General features: G+C 41.1%; 1 protein-coding gene across 1 annotated transcript in view; it reads left to right on the top strand.

Annotated features, from left to right (window-relative positions):
• Positions 1-656: 656 nt before the first annotated feature.
• The window catches only part of plcg2 (phospholipase C, gamma 2), a gene marked incomplete in the record, with an annotated part of 116316 nt that continues 98994 nt past the window's right edge, over positions 657-17978 (top strand). Inside the window, 19 exon segments of the mRNA XM_034132875.1 lie at positions 657-675; positions 2538-2729; positions 5371-5520; positions 6533-6626; positions 6986-7033; positions 7250-7334; positions 7591-7671; positions 7762-7805; positions 7913-7985; positions 8406-8507; positions 9494-9612; positions 10015-10100; positions 10259-10376; positions 10493-10661; positions 13829-13924; positions 14333-14419; positions 15238-15407; positions 15736-15936; positions 17296-17418. Coding sequence (XP_033988766.1) covers positions 2546-2729; positions 5371-5520; positions 6533-6626; positions 6986-7033; positions 7250-7334; positions 7591-7671; positions 7762-7805; positions 7913-7985; positions 8406-8507; positions 9494-9612; positions 10015-10100; positions 10259-10376; positions 10493-10661; positions 13829-13924; positions 14333-14419; positions 15238-15407; positions 15736-15936; positions 17296-17418 — 2030 coding nt within the window.

Here is a 17978-nt window from a genome sequence, read left to right as displayed (position 1 = left end):
AATATTTAGTATCCTTTTAGCTCTTTCGCACACACAGTCTGTCTTAATGTTCTTGTGTGTGTTTGTTTGTGTGCATGTGCGTGTATGTGTGTGCTGTTTGCATCGTACCCCCCTGTGCTGAAAAGAGATACAGTATTCTTGTACTTAAGTACCGTACTTGAGTACATGTTAGGGCTGCTCGATTATGGCAAAAATCATAATCTCGATTATTTGGGTCAATAATTGATATCACGATTATTAAAAACGATTATCCATTTACTTTGAAAACATCCATTTATTGGAGAAAAAAAATTTGAACAGTATGTTTTTAACATTTGATTACCCTGAACTTTAAGTATAATTCAACTGAAAAACCAATACAAAAAAAAATGTATTTGAAAAAATAAAAATAAAAGTAATAATAATAATAAAAAAAGAATCGTTTTATTTCGATTACGTTGTTTTCGTAATCGTTGCAAGCCATAATCGATTAAAATACGATTAATTGAGCAGCCCTAGTACATGTACTTTGTTACTATCCAACACTGGTATTTGGGTTGTACTGGTGTATACAGTATGAGTGATTGTTCCTGTGTGTATCTCAGGCAGGGGCGGACTGGCCATCGGGACGTTAAGTCACTAGCACCCCCCCCCCCCCTCGACAATTACCTCGCGGTATTCACTTGCGGCACCGAGGTGGGCCGCTCGGATAAGTCACTAGCACCCCCCCCCCCCCCCCCCCCCCCCCCGTTAGTAATTTACCGAGGTGGGCCAGCGGTACCGAAGTGGGCCGGTCGAGAGTCCCGGGCTGATTTGTAGTCCCAGTCCGCCCCTGATCTCAGGACACATTAACAGAACATCATGTTGGTGTTCAGCACACAGGATCATCACATCCTTATTTCATGTAAACACAGGTTTACCTGAGGCAGCTGGTGTGTGTTTGCGTGACATGAACATAGTGTACACAGTGTGTGTGTTTGCGTGACATGAACATAGTGTACACAGTGTGTGAGGTAGTGATGCAGTATGAGGAAACCTCCGCTCTGAATAATGCTGCAGTGATCTCACAGGGACAGTCCCTGCAGGGTAAAGGTCTCTGCCGGGGAAACAGTGGAACAGTGGTGTGATAATGTCTGTTAATCATTCATTTCCATGCAAAACATTCAAGAATGTGTTTTGGTTTTTGTGATTCAGGTTTAAATATACTATATAATAAATATAAAACATATTGTATATTATATTCCATTTTTCAAATATATTTCAGTGTAGAAAAGGCAGACAATGAATATTAACACTACATTAACACTCTCTGTGTTGTTTTGATATCTCTCCGGTCATTTGCAAGTTAAATATTAGATATTGACCTTCAACTCTCCCCTCATCTGTGTGCCCACACTATTTCTAACTCACGTCTTTATGACATCATCTTACACCATCACTGCACTACAAAGCCCTAATTCGTTTCAGTCGTAAAAAATGCACTGTTGCATAGGGAGTCACATTTTCATTGACACACATCTGCTGTAAGGCAGTGGGGACTACAACTGCAGTGTCTTTATCCAACAGTTCTGTCCAGTCTCATGACAGTATCCATAGCAACAATCGTACATTCAAGGCAATCCCATTCCATCCTTATTTTTACCAATGCCTATTCTACTTTTCCGCTCAAAATCTTCAAGCACTGAACTTATGGTGTGCTGTTGGAATGAAATGAATGATTGATATAGAGAATAAGTAAGTGAATGGAAATGAGGAAAAGAGAGTGATTATAATATCATGAAGTGAAGTAGAGAGAGAGCACGGTCACAATAACGTGTGTTTCAGAGCTCTAACATCGCATTTAAAATGATTAGCTCTTGCGTACGTGGGGGAAAGTATGTGATATTTCTGCGGACCCTCAGCTGCAGGGGGAGGGCCCACAATCCAAACATCCCTGGAACAAACAGAGGTATAACATTTCCATTTCAAATTTGAAAGGGAAATTGTTTTGTGATGAGGGAGTTCATTTACCTAAAGACAATGTGACTGACCATGAAGTTGTAATTCTGCGCTCTTGTTCTGGGCTTGGGTTTGGGACTTGTCCGTATTTTTGTTGTAAAACTTTAACCGTTTTACAGTGGGTTTTGACTTCATGGAAGTTAATTGTAACATTTTGGTCGTCTCAAATTGTCTCCAGCAGCGTTCAGTTGTACTTTGCTCCACCGTCCACAAAAAGACCAAGAGGGTGATGATTGAAATGTTAAATTAAATTCTGTAGTTCACAAAACAATGGGTGACTGAACAGTGTCTATATCTATATGAAGATGCTGGCCGAACAGTTTGTTGGCTGATATCCTGGTTGTTGTAATGAACATGTGTGTCCTCTTGTTTTATTCACCTTTTTGAGCTGCCTTCACGTCTACTCAGGAGCTAGCTATCTTTGATGGATCATTTTTGAAGAATTTGTGTACTCGACCCAAAACACCTAAGGCAGCTGAAAAAATATAGACTACCTGCTTGTTTGTTTCATTATGGACAACAGAAGGGACTGATGAGTGTCTCTTTGTCCCCTGTCTCAGCCTCAGAGATGGCGGGTTGGGGGCAGCAGGGCGAGATGACAGAGTACAAGAAGATCCTGATAAAGCGGGACCTGGAGATGGGCGTGGTGATGACGGTGTTCCGGCAGAAGGCGGAGCGGCTCACTGTGCAGGTCATCATGGAGACCCGGCAGGTGGCCTGGACGCGCACCGCGGATAGAACTGACGGTGTTTGTGAGTACACTAACAATGACACATATTATTAACATCTTCTTAGTTTATTTTTCAGACCACCTTTAAAGCCCCTCTTAGTATTCATGTGTCTGCAGCGGTGTAATGCAGTGAGTAAGTACATTTACTCAAGCACTGTACTTAGGTACGATTTTGGGGAACTTGTACTTTACTTAAGTATTTTTATTTTATGCTACTTTATACTTCTTCTCCACTACTATTTGGAAGCCAAAATTGTACTTTTTATTCCATTACATTTATTTGAAAATGGTTACTAGTTACTTTACAGATTTAAGTTAATATTAGCTTAAACTAAATATAAATAAACAAATAAATCAATGATGATGTATAATTAAAGGTTACATATCCAGCAGCAGACTATAAAGTCATTAAAAGTAGCACCTTTAGCAGCTTTAATGAACACTTTAATGCATAGAACAAAATAATCCAGTCATTTAATTTGATTCTGAAATCTGACATTACGCACAATAGGTACTTATACTTTTGGTACTTTAAGTTCTTTGTGCCCGTGTATGACTGTATGCATCCTCTGGTTGATGCAGTGAGTCGAAAGTTTAAAATAAAACTATTTCAATGACTGTTTCATGCCGACAGCGATGTTTTAAAAGAGGGGCGCCAGTATAAACATTCATGTTACTTCACATTTTAGCCAACATTTGACCTTTTCCACTCATTAAAGTTGACCCCAATCAGAAGAATCTTCACTTTCATGGTATTGTGGCACAAGTCTTAGAAGCAGTTATAAACAGAGATGCAAACAGAAGCTAGCTGCACTAGCTGGATTTAGGAGAACCAACCAATCAGCTCAAATCCCTGGAGCAAAGTAGCAGTGGCCGACAAGGATTTACAATAGTCGATAGCAAAGTTTTATTATCCACAAAGCAGTATGTATACACCGTGTCATCTGCTATGATATTAGTTATTATAGAGGTGAAAAGAGAAACTCCCTTTGGAGGGAAAGTCTTTATAAAACACTAGAGGAAAAGGAAGCCCCAAAAAGGAGAATAAAGCCCCATAGAGGCCAGGTTTCGACTCACCCCTCTTATATTTCAAGCCACCATTCAAATAACAATACAGTTATGTGAGTATATGAGTTATCCATACCATAATGACATCCAAATATAAAGGACTTATCAGAATGAATTCTGAAAAGGTTGTACCTGTTAGACCCCAAGCCTGTTTTTCAGGTTTCAGGCTCGAAAATGACATGCCCAGAACAAATGACTATAACTTCACTTCTAAAAGGGTTAAATTAATAATCCTTTTTCTCAAAGCAAGGTTACATCTGTGAGATGGATGTAGAAGTGTCAGAATCAATATAGATGTTTCTGTGTCAGAGTGAATTCAGATGGAACATAGTAAAAAAGTGTAAATTCTTACCTCCGCCTAAAAAAAACCATTACTTATAGTGAAAACCACCCTTGAATGATGGGATGGTAGACTAAAAGCTTTAGGAATCCAAAGTATAACATATAATAAGTACCCTGTATCAAGATTGAGGCAAAACAAGTGAAAATTGACCTTTTTAGAGATATTTAGGGAAAAAAAGTCCAGGCGGACTAAGCTTTGGGCACATTTGGGCACATCTGGTTCCATCAGTGCCATTTGACCTTTTTCAGGTACCAGACTGTAAAAATCATTTTATAACATTGAATCATCACTATAGTTATTCATTCCATCAAAAAAAAAGAAAAGAAATTATTGTAAAATGTAACCTGCTAATTATTGTCATGGATTTGAAAACTGATGTTGTTTATTTGCTATGTTCTGGCTGCTAGCTCAGTGAATTCTTGCCTGCAGTGATGGGGTGTATACCCATGGCATCTGTGGAATCTCAGCTTTCAGATGATGTGTTGTTTGTGCAGAAAGTATAATTATAAATGATCATTTTTGTGAGTTATGAGCAGAAATAGCATTAGTCCGTCTTTGCTAAGGGCTCATTGAAAGGCTTCTTGTGGGAATTATTATTATTCTTTTTTTTTTTTTTTCATATAGTCAGTTAGCTGAGTTTCTTCCCGTCAGCTGGGTGTGGAACATTAATAGTTTCATAAATGACACTTCAGAGATCACACTGGTGCTAGCAGATGTAGCATTTTCGGACCCTTCGGCGGGTCCGTGGGGTTTAGCATGAGTTCCCATAAAAACAATATATATTGTTTATTGCCTTTCTGTGAAGATATGAACCACAGGAAATGCTCACCTACAGTATAGACACTGACTCGTCTCAAGTTTAGAGGGAATGTATTTGATTAAGTTCCATCATGACAACAGCCTAATTTGCTAAGACTTTGTAATGTAGCCGTGAAGATACATTATGTAGGTTTGTTTTAATAATAATTCACCTCCCAGCATTAGGCTACTGCGTCGAAGTGTGAAAATAACCCTGCCCTAAAGAACGCTGACTATAGGAGGGACAGTGTTGAGCTGGAAATGTGTGAAGCTGAAAAAGAACTGTCACGTGTGTTTGGTGCTGCAGATGAATAATTAAATTGAGTCTTCCTCTGATGATCGACATCTGTTTACAAAAAAAACAGCAGACGTGTTGGTGTGTGTGTGTGTGTGTGTTTGTGTGTGTGTGCGTGCGTGCGTGCATGGGTGTGTGTGTGCCAATGCTTTGTTTCAGTGGACCTGTTTGAGATCAGAGAGGTTCGTCCAGGGAGGAACTCCAAGGACTTTGAGCGCTTCAAAGATGGCAAAGACAAGCACGATGAGAGCAGCTGCTTCACCATCTTCTACGGATCTCAGTTTGTGCTCAACACCCTCAGTGTGGGAGGTGAGCTGCTCTTATATGTGTGCTTTAAACAACAACTATCACATGACGAGTATCGTTCTTCATATTTCATATTGTAGCTACCTGATTTATTTGTTGTCAAAGTCATTGTTACATTTATGTTGGATGTTATAAAATACATTATTTAAACAAATCTCCATTATCTCCAAATACTTGACACCTGACATTTCACTGCAAATTCTAAACTACAAAACTGCAGTTACTAGCTAACCAGCTAACTTAAAAGAACATCTGGCCATCTGGCAAACCCCTTTCTAGTGTCACAAGCTAGGCTAAACATTAGCATGCTAACTTAGCTACATATGCGGTCAATTACTGGTCTATTTATCCGTCAACTGCCAGTCTTTTATCATCAGAAATGTAACCAAAAGACGATCAACCATATAAAGACAGGCAGACAGAGGCAATGGGGCTTATTACATTAAAGTGATCTACTTGGACAGTATGTATCCTCAATATATCCTTATATGGATCAAATTAGGAGGACCTTGGCAGTTTAGCACCCATTTCTGTAGCTGATGTTAGGCAGTACGGCCCACACCTGTCAGCAGTTAAAGGAACTTTTCTTCACATAAAAGAGTTTGCACATCTATGGAGCATCTGTTGCCCGGGCTCACAGATTCAGTCAAGCTTTGGTTATAATTGCAGTATCAAATCTGGCAATCTCATTGCAAAGATGTTGTTAGTAAATGGAAAAGTTCCAGCTCCATTTAGTGAACCCTTTTTACAGAGGAAGCATTTTTGACCAGAGAAAGCAAATGTTCAGTGTTCATGCTAAGCTAGACCTTACTCCATCTCTGTGATGTCCACATCTTGTGTTTAGTTCACCTTTTGTTCCAGGAAGTCAAGTGTTGAAATGTCAAACAACCTTCCTCTTGATGATTCATCTGAAAGTATTTTTTACTCATAAAGCCGATGCTCTTCTCCTCATATCACCTCACAGTGTTATATATCTGTTAGCACAGTTACACTTTCTGTTCTGCTCATTTTGCAGCTGACTCTGTTGACGAGGCACAGAAATGGCTGACTGGACTAGAACTGCTGAGGCAGGAGACGCTGCAAGCTCCCACTCCAGTCCTTATAGAGAGGTACACACACACACACACACACACACACACACACACACACACACACACACACACACACACACACACACACACACACACACACACACACACACACACACACACACACACACACACACGTCTGCTTTTTTTTGTTACCAGATGTCGATCATCAGAGGAAGACTAATTGTCATCATTCATCTGCATCACAAAACATATGTGACATGTTAAAGCCACAGATGAACTATATGTGAAAAACATGCACATTGTCAACTAGTGCTTTTGATATATGACTCATCAACACTTCTATGAACCCCTCCACATTCACAAAGTGATGAAGACTCATCCAGTCATTGATCTCTTTTTGTTTTCCCCCCCTGCAGTTGGCTGAGGAAGCAGATGTACTCTGTCAATCAGACCAAAACCAACAGGTAGTGTATGTGTGATCTGGGTTCCCTGCCACAATAGCTCTGAGGACGTTTTCCAAACTAAACAAATGTAAACATGTGACACAACCTGTAGGAACTTCTTGCATTGTATAGCTGCTGAAAAATAACAATCCTTCCTTGGTCCTAACCTTTACACACAATAACACGTATTGAATAAATGTTGGATCATATTTTTTTCTTTCTTCTTTTCCTCCCCAGCATCTCCATGAAGGAGCTGAAGGCTCTGCTAGCTCTGCTCAACTACAAGGCCCCCAGCTCCCGCACTCTCAAAGACAAATTCCAGGTGCTCTGATCTTCTCCTCCTCATCATGTCCTCATCAGTGTTGTGTGTGATTATATAAACACCATTGAACCTACAGTATGGACAGCATACACATGGACAACCGAAAGACAATCTCCTCTACAGGGAAAATAGCATTGTTACATTCTGATCAGAGATTATCAATGACTAGTTTGACATTATGTGATATGGAATGTAATAAATATTCCAGTAGGTGCTTCTGTAGTCTCAATCAGTGCTTTGTGTTCTGCTTTCAAAGGAAGTGGGAGCAAAGAAAGATCGCCTGGACTTTGAGCAGTTTCATAAATTGTACAACCTTATAATGTTTGAACAGAATGAGGTGAGTCTGAATCAATAAGTAAATATACTGTATATATTATTCAAAATACATGTTTACATGATTTTCATTCATATTATATTTTAAACTCAGATCCTTGATGAGTTCAAAAAGGAATCATGTGCTTTTATTCTGGGGTGAGCTCCTGTTCTCTTATCCTTGCTACATATTGAACAAACCCTGATGTAAAGTGAAGCGTTAGGAGAGTGAGTCAGGGAGCTGACGGGGGGTCTGCTCTCTACAGAAACACAGATAAGCCTGATGCCTCTGCAGTGCTGCTCCATGACTTCCAACGATTCCTCATCTACCAGCAGAAGGTGAGCAGAGTGTTCCAACATGGCAAGAGCTTTCTTCCCGCAAATGAACTACCAATAAAAGAACATTAGAAAATAAGTTGACATTACATTTTTGACATCAGCTAGTCCTGTAGGAAGTCAGTGTATACAAAGGTCATGTGGTGCAGCGGTGACAGCCATATTCACGTTTATAGCATAAGATTTCTTTCTCTTGCCAGTTTTAATATGAACAGATGCACCTTTTTTGGCCAAGTATGTTTACATGGAGAGGGTTTAACACTTTGTTTGGTTACAAATCATTTATTTGAAAAGGTACAACCAGTAATGTAGAAGTAAATCAATGCTTTTCTAAACATTTATTGATAATCATGATTATTTATTTTTTCTCACAGATTTTCCATCCATTGTCTTGATTTCTTTCTTTCTGTGCCCCCCCCACAGGAACCCTGGGCCAGTGACCTCAACCAGGTCAGAGAGCTGATGACCACCTTCATCGACGACACCATGAGGAAAACCAACGACCCCGAGTTCACCGTCAGTGAGGTAATCCTGTCTGTGCCGCCATGTTGTGTGTGCCGTCTGTGCCGTCATGTTGTGTGTGCCGCCATGTTGTGTGTGCCGTCTGTGCCGTCATGTTGTGTGTGCCGTCATGTTGTCTGTGCAGTCATGTTGTCTGTGCCGTCATGTTGTCTGTGCCGTCATGTTGTGTGTGCCGTCATGTTGTCTGTGCCGTCATGTTGTCTGTGCCGTCATGTTGTGTGTGCCGTCATGTTGTTTGTGCCGTCATGTTGTGTGTGCCGTCATGTTGTCTGTGCCGTCATGTTGTGTGTGCCGTCATGTTGTGTGTGCCGTCATGTGGTGTGTGCCGTCATGTTGTGTGTGCCGTCATGTGGTGTGTGCCGTCATGTTGTGTGTGCCGTCATGTTGTCTGTGCCGTCATGTTGTCTGTGCCGTCATGTTGTCTGTGCCGTCATGTTTGTGTGTGCCGTCATGTTGTGTGTGCCGTCATGTTGTCTGTGCCGTCATGTTGTGTGTGCCGTCATGTTGTCTGTGCCGTCATGTTGTCTGTGCCGTCATGTTGTGTGTGCCGTCATGTTGTGTGTGCCGTCATGTTGTGTGTGCCGTCATGTTGTGTGTGCCGTCATGTTGTGTGTGCCGTCATGTTGTGTGTGCCGTCATGTTGTCTGTGCCGTCATGTTGTGTGTGCCGTCATGTTGTGTGTGCCGTCATGTTGTGTGTGCCGTCATGTTGTGTGTGCCGTCATGTTGTGTGTGCCCTCATGTTGTGTGTGCCGTCATGTTGTGTGTGCCCTCATGTTGTGTGTGCCGTCATGTTGTGTGTGCCGTCATGTTGTCTGTGCCGTCATGTTGTGTGGAGCAGAGATAGAAATGAAAAGCTGTACCAGACTGTGATCGAGGTGTACAAGAGCCTTATCACTTGGTCGTTATTGTTGAAGTTATAATAACTAGAATGAATCACAACAAAAATGAGTGTATAAAGGTTCATTTGAAGCGTTTCTCCTCTTGTAGTTCCTGAGTTTCCTGTTCTCCAAAGAGAACTCTGTGTGGGACGAGAAGTACTCAGAGATCAGCAACCTGGACATGAACAACCCTCTGTCTCACTACTGGATCAGCTCCTCTCACAACACGTCAGTGTGGTGGCTGGAAATCACACACAATCATTCTATGTTTTTCCTGTTTACTGTTCATGCCAGTGACATATCTTTTTCATTTTTCCCCACACAAAAAAGTGCATCAAAAAATTCCGTTATCAGCATTTCACCTTCAAAATTGATATATTGGAAGTTAAATAAGTTGTGTTTGTTCATGACCTGGCAACCCAAAGTTTAAATGACTTGTTTATAACTGTTATTTCTAGCAAAGTCAATAGTTTGCTCACATAAAATAAAGTTATTAGTTACATATTATAAAATGTTTTCCAGATATCTTGCTTATTCACAGACAAGCAAACAGAACCCAGACACCCTCCGCAGCAGAGTAACCAACAAAACATGAGGTTTTTGAACAACATTTTGGTGTGTTTTCCACAGCTACCTGACGGGGGATCAGCTGCGCAGCGAGTCGTCCACGGAGGCTTATGTTCGCTGTCTGCGCCTGGGATGCCGCTGTGTGGAACGTCAGTAAACTCACCATCATGTAGAGAAGTTCACATTTGAGAGTTGCATTGTCAGCATTAGTTTCATTTTGGAGCAGCTTTAATGAAACAAGTGGGGTCAAATAATAACAGTTAATACTTTATGTCTTTGTGCTTTGTGTGGTACTGAATTGGTCCAGTGGACTGCTGGGAAGGGCCCGGGGAGCCAATCATCTACCACGGATGGACCAGGACCACCAAGATCAAGTTCGAGGACGTGGTCAAAGCCATCAACGATCACGCTTTTGTCACGTCAGAGTAAGAAGCACAAGACACTGTCACCATGTCTGGGAATTTGTGATTCACTTCATCTTTCACACACACACACACACACACCCACACCAACTCCTGATACCTGTGCTTCTGGGGCTCAGGTTCCCGGTGATCCTGTCCATCGAGGAGCACTGTCCACTGGAGCAGCAGCGGCAGATGGCCCGGATCTTCAGAGACGTGTTCGGAGACAAACTGCTGACGGAGCCTGTGGAGCAGCTGGCTGAGCAGCTGCCCTCCCCCACACAGCTGAAGGGCAAGGTCATACTCAAGGTCAGAGGAGGAGGAGTACTCAGATCTTGTATTTGAGTAAAAGTAGAAGTACCAGAGTGTAGGAATACTCTGTTAAAAGTAAAAGTCCTGCATTCAAAATGTTCCTCAAGTAAAAGTAGAAAAGTATTAGCATCAAAATATAGTTAAAGTAGCGACAGTAAAAGTAGTCATTGTGCAGATTGGTCCATTTCAGAATAATATATATGATATGTTTTATAATGATTGATCATGAAAGTGTTCTCAAAGCTGGTAAAGTTGCAGCTAGTTTGAATGACTTTGTATACTGCAGGGTAGCTTGTGCATTTACTCCAGGTGGAACTAAAGTCTGATTTAACACTTGATTATATTTCACATCATTCATCCAGATCTGTGAAGTAACTAAAGGTATTAAATACATGTAGTGGAGTAAAAGTACACCATGTACCTCTGGAATGTAGTGCAGTAGAAGTACACAGTAACAACACATTTAAATACTCAGGTAAAGTTCAAATCCCTGAAAATGTTACTTGAGTAAATGTACTTTAAGTTGACTGTAAGTGACTTTACAGCACTGCTCAAGGTACTGGGGAGTAATGGGTGTGATCGGGATACAAACGTTTTTAAACAGTATTCCCTTACAGTTACATCAAAAAGAAGATGTGATCAGATTGCTGTTACATGTCGTTGCTGCTATATTGTATTACCATGTCATAAATACTTGTGTATGCTGCTCTTTTGCACTTTTGCATATCATGTATTTAGTTTTTACCATGTTTGTAAAATGTAAACTTCTTAAATGTTTTATGTAAGGGACGGATGGAAATGAGATCAAAGCTAAATCTGGCACTGTTACGCTTAACACATTTGAATGTTTTAAGTGTTCATCACTGTGCATTGTCCCTGCTAAATAAACGATTAAATAAAATAAATAAAAACATTAAAAAAAAACATGGGGATTAATAGCAGGATTACAATGCAACAATACATTTGAAAATAAAGATCAATATGTCATAGGGCAGGGGTCTGCAACCATTTTGACCAAAAGAGCCATTTTGCCCCCTTATCCACCAATTTGTTTTGTCTGGAGCCGCAAAACATATTTGATAGCTTGATAGCTTATACAGTTGTATATATTGTTGTATCATAGACAAAGACTACAGTTTGTTTGCATTTATTATTTATTACATTATAGAAAACTGTTTACCTCTAATAATAAACAAAGAACTCTTATAAGGAGAATACAAATAAATACACAGGCCTACTTTAAAATGAATTAAACAGCACTTGGGGAGTCCTCTGCACATTTGAATATAATTTATATAATTCAAATGGGCCCACTTTGAAATAAATAAAACCTATAGCTGCACCCTGAAAAGAGTTAACTGATTGAATTATGATGAAGATCGTCAGCTGTCTTCCTCTTCCGTGTTTCTCCTCCAATACGTAAAGGCTGCAGCACCTTTGACCACTTCTCTCCACATATCAAACATACCGGTAAGCCAGCATCGTTTGCTGTGAAAGCAGATAACTCTAACCACGCAGAATGAAACCCTCTGTGTTCCTCCGATACCTTTCTTTGATTTATCCATAGTTCGCTCATCGAGCCGGGGGTCAGGTTATTCACCTGCAAGAAAAGGCGCTGGTGCGGGACCGTAGCAGGATGTGACGCATCTTTTAGTTGACCTAATTAAAACCGTTTTTTTATTTATGTGTCACAGTATCACCTCAAAATACAAGATACCAAACTCCGGAGCCACCCCTGTCATAGGGAGACGTACTGCTTCATTATTCTCTTTGGTTTTCATTTAGGCTACTTCTAAGCTTCTTTATTTTAAACATCTTTTTTATTGCAGTTGGTGTATACCTGATTTATTAAACAAAAATCGATGTTTAATTCATGCGTTTAACTATAGATCATTCTGATCCTAAATATCTTGGTTTCTTCTTTTCTAAGGTCACATCGTTCTTACATAACACACTCAATTAAAAAAACATCTTATTGATGTTTCTTTTCTCTTTCATTTGACATTGAGGTAATCCAGAAGTAACGGAAAGTCATCAGTTTACATTACATATTGAGATGCTCAGATTAGGTTACTGATTACATTTTTTGAACAGGTTTGTTTGTTTGTAGCCTTTATTTAACCAGGTGAAAAATCCCATTGAGATCAACGATCTCTTTTTCAAGGGAGACCTGCGGTACATTGGTTACACATAAAAACAACAGAAAACAAAAAGGACATCACAACATAATTACAGGGGTATAAATTAGCAACCTATTCACAGTGATAGGTATCTAATAACATTTCATCCAGCCGTGCTTTAAAATGATGCAAGGGAACCAAAATGCTCAGTTTCAATGTTTTTTGCATAGTGTTCCAAGCTAGAGGAGCAGCGCACATAAAAGCTTTAGTACCTAAAACAGTCCTAGCACTTGGCACATGTAATAAGAACACATCCTGGGATCTCAGGCAATAGCTACTTGCCACTCTCTGTGAGATCAAAGAGCATATATAAGTCGGTAGTTTCCCCAGCATGGCTTTATATATGAATATGTACCAATGACTGAGCCTCCGTACAGTAAGTGAAGGCAGACCTGCCTTGGCATACAGGGTACAGTGATGAGTAAGTGCTTTACAGTTAGTAACAAATCTCAGAGCACTGTGATAGGCGGCATCTAACCTTTCCAGGCAATGGGCAGGTGCATTCATATAGATCAAATCACCATAGTCCAGCACAGGTCAAAAGGTCACAGTGACTAGCCTTTTCCTGGCTTCAAAAGAGAAACAGGACTTGTTTCTGAAAAAGAAACCTAGTCTAACCCTCAGCTTTTTAAGCAGATTAATGACCTGAAGTTTAAAAGTAAGACAATCATCAAGCCAGATACCAAGGTATTTATAACAGGTAACCACTTTGAGTCCTTGCATAGTAACAATATCCAAAGCAGTCTCTGGAGTCTTTTTAGCAGGTAACTAGTGATTGTAACTGATTACATTTATAAGTAACCCTCCCAACCCTGTGTGTGTGTGTGTGTGTGTGTGTGTGTGTGTGTGTGTGTGTGTGTGTGTGTGTGTGTGTGTGTGTGTGCGTGCGTGCGTGCGTGCGTGCGTGCGTGCGTGCGTGCGTGCGTGCGTGTGTGTGTGTGTGTTGGTTGTAATGATTGCGCTCTCTTTGTTTCCCGCTCTCAGCACAAGAAGCTCAGTGTGGAGGGGGGGGGGACCAGTAAGGACTTCAGGAAGGGGCAGAAGCAGGGGGACCTGGAGATCTGGGACCCTGTGGACCAGGTATGTGGGGGGGTCGAATGGAGAAGGTAGCTGAGACTCCTTTAGGACATGGGGATGATCTGTATTGATCTGTTTGAATATACATAATATCAATTCAAAAAAAGTGGAAAGTGCTTATATTGATGATCATAATTAAAGTGATCACTATTGCAAAACTCTAAAGCAGCGATATTGTCACAGTCACATGACCAGCACTACACATTTGCAGCAGGATATTTTTTTCCTTTTCTAACTTTGTTTATGGATTTTAAATATAACACAAGGTGCACAAATACATTGCACAATTTCAGTAAACAGACATCAAGAAAAAGAAAAATGTCTCTAAAATGTCTCTATTGCCTGTTGCTGAGAAAGCTTCCCATCTGAGCAGCTTGTTGGATGTTAAGCATGTGGTCGTCCCTTCCTCAGCGCTGGAACAGGCACTACTGTGTGATCTCTGATGACAAGCTGTACTACGCAGAGGAGACCGAGGAGGAGGACGAAGACCCCAGGAAGGTAAAACACATGGCTGCTGTTTACCAGCTTATTGTAAATGCAGTTTTTACATTTAGAATGAACTTTAAGGGGTTTCATATAATATACCACAGGTCTACCAAGTGTCAATCATAAAGATTTTCGAACATTTAGTAGAGCTACAGTAATGAGTTGAGATTTGATGAGTGGGTGAGTAATGTATCAAGAAACGCAAGCAGGGCTAAAATGCATCGCAGAAAAGAGTGCAAGCCAGAACTTAAAAATAATAAAAAAGATTAACTCAAATAGAATGAGCTTTGTTAATGTGCTATCAGTGGCGGACTGGCCATCGGGACGTTCGGGACGATGGGCCGGTACCGAAGTGGGCCGGTCGGATAAGTCACTAGTCACTAGTTGACAATTTACTAGTGGTACCGAAGTGGGCCGGTCGAGATGCCCGGGCTGGTTTTTAGTCCCAGTCCGCCCCTGTGCGCTATCCACCGAGCCCAGAGGTATTATATACTGACCATTGAGCCTATCAAAGGCTAAGCAGCACATGTGTTAAATGAATATGAATTGCGAGCACATTGTAACTTTCTGCACAACATTGAATCATTGGAGTAATGAGCGTGTGTAGATTCAAGGGGGGGGGTTATTATAGTTAAAAAAGGTTGGTTAATTATGATGGTCGAATGTACAGAACGAGATATTCCTGTCTGCTTAGGTGTGAAAGGTTTCCACATGAAAAACGATCTCCATATTTTTGTTCTGTGGAAAATAAGGCTGATGATCATTTACCTACAAAGAACATGAGGTAACAGTTACAGAGAGGACATGTGAAACGTGAAGTGTTGTCTCAGTACCAGGACCTGCACACCTCAGAGCCGTGGTTCCATGGTCGCATGAAGGAGGGCCGGCAGATGGGCGAGCGGCTGATCCTGGACTACTGCACGGAGAACGGAGGAACAGACGGAACCTTCCTTGTGCGACAGAGCGATACCTACGTCACAGACTTCACCCTCTCCTTCTGGTACTGCATGCCGTACACCTTCTTCATCTCATGGCCAACTGAAACCTGTTTGTCCCATACGTTGTCGCATTGCAGGGGTCACCTTATCCAAAGGTCCAATTTAGAAAGACCACATTTCAGAATTATTTTTTTTTTCAGATTTGTATGAGAGGGGGTTGTAGGTACGGAAGAAGATTAGGGCCACATGAGGAAACATGTTTTGGATGTGAGCAAAAGTCTAAAAAAATATTCTGTATGTTTGAAGTACATAGTCAGTGTAGCAACCTACACTAAATGATGGTATCCTCCTCTTATCTTAATTAAGAGTACCTGTGTGCATGTGTTCCAGGCGCAGTGGGCGGGTCCAGCACTGTCGTATCCGCTCGGGTTCAGAGGGGGCGCGCACGTACTTCTTCCTGACGCCCAACCTGCACTTCCCCAGCGTGTTCTCTCTGATCCAGCACTACAGAGACAACCCGCTGCGCTGCCAGGACTTCGAGCTGCGCCTCACTAAGGCCGTGCCGCAGCCCAGCCCCCACCTGCAGGAGGGGTGAGGCCATAACAGCCTGATACAGCACATGCTAAAAATCATAAAAATACCTTGATATCATTTTTGTAAATTAAAGCACATAATTTATTCCACAACCCTTTGGGAAAAAACGTTTGTTTCACTGTTAAACTCACATCCAAAAAACATAAATGACAATATCAATATTTTCTGAATACAACAAAAGAAATGTTGAGTACCCCAAAGTTTTGTGTAAGAAATGTATAGTACGGTGCTGGATGCTAACTTGCATATGTTGGGCAATTTGCTAAATTAGCATAAATAGTGTTAATTAGCATTCATTTGCATTATAGCCTATAAGGACAGTTTTGGTTTCTGCACCAAGGGATTGGCCATGGCCTGACTATTGTTGCTACCATTGGATAAAGAGAGCACAAGATTACAATTATTACCTCTACTGTGGAGAATTTATTTCAAATAGATAATCAATCTTTCCACTCCAAATGATCCAGCGTCCTCTAAAACTTCAAAATTGACCCCCAAATTCCTTGATAGCAGTCCACAAATGTGACCACTTTCCGGTTTAAACTGCCATTTTTTATCACGAAAATGTCAGAAATGGACTCAGCATCCTCAATAACCCCGCAAACCACTACAAAACTGTCCAAATCAGTCAAGCCATTTTTTAACTAGATGCTAATCAACGCAACTTATGGTAATTGTGAAAATTGCCCAACATATGCAAGTTAGCATCTAATGTTGTCAGACTTACGATGGACAAAAAATTGTAAAACGGAATCAATATCGATGCAGCAGAACCAGATATATATAACAAGTGCCTGCATTACCCACAATGCAACTTGACCACCACACCCCCTGGTGGAGAGCAGTTTTGCTACCATGCTAGTGTCATGTTCATTCCAACCATTGAATGATCATACAGTGTTTGATCAGGTTTAATGAGAAACAAGGGCTGTGGAATGTCCCTAATCCACTGATTAGCACCTAAAGTAATCATATTATAAATAGCTTCATTTGAAGGTACAATGGTTTTCATACTTTCCTTTTATATTGGTCTGTTAAAGATCTGCTTCCAACTTTTGCTTGGTGTTAATGCATGCATGTATTTTTTTTCACTTTCACTCTCATACACCCAGAGAGTAACCCCACCCGTGTGTATTTTTCTCTTCATTTTCAATCCATTTGAATATGCTTTACTGAAATGAAAGGGAAAACACATGTTTTGCCAAAGCCTGACCACTGTCATCTGACTGAACACTTGTTTTACCTATCATAACTATCTATCTATCTGTGTGTGTGTGTGTGTGTGTGTGTGTGTGTGTGTGTGTGTGTGTGTGTGTGTGTGTGTGTGTGTGTGTGTGTGTGTGTTTGTGTGTGCAGCTGGTTCTACAGTAACCTGAGCCGAGGCCAGGCGGAGGATTACCTGCTGAGGATTCCCAGGGATGGAGCTTTCCTCATCCGGCAGAGAGAGGGAGAACCAGACTCCTTCGCCATCACCTTCAGGTGCAGTGACACACACTTTTGTCTCTCAAGCAGTGGTGTTAGGTAACTAAGTAGATTTACTCAAGTACAGTACTTAACTACAATTTTGAGTAATATGGTCTGTGTGTCATTAGCAAGCATCGCTAACACTCAGAGCTAACGCTGTACTGGAGAGAATGTGTAAAGAAGCCGGATGTAAAAGCTGAGTTTCTGCTGGTAGACATCCTTCTCTTCACAGAGCTCACTGCTTGCAGCAGCAGCTCCAAAGGGGCGTGGCCAGCAGCGGCTCCAAAGGGGCGTGGCCAGCAGCAGCTCGGTTACATTTAAAGCTACAGACCCAGAATCAGCACTTTAGTAACAGGGCTGAAATAGAGGGATATGAGGCATGCTGCAATGGGTGATCTGTTTGGTATTTTGAGCAAAACACTTCAGAGACATGTTTTGTAAAGATATGGCCCTATAATAAATTGTTCAGATATAGCAGGGGTCGGAACCTTTTTGATATGAAGTGCCATTACATGCCATGTGTGTGTGTGTGTGTGTGTGTGTGTGTGTGTCTGTGTGTGTGTGTGTGTGTGTGT

Source organism: Trematomus bernacchii, unplaced genomic scaffold (genome assembly GCF_902827165.1).
Source record: "Trematomus bernacchii unplaced genomic scaffold, fTreBer1.1, whole genome shotgun sequence".
NCBI lineage: Eukaryota > Metazoa > Chordata > Actinopteri > Perciformes > Nototheniidae > Trematomus > Trematomus bernacchii.
The sequence above is the reverse complement of the archived record's forward strand: the minus strand, read 5'-3'. Positions and strand labels throughout refer to the sequence as shown.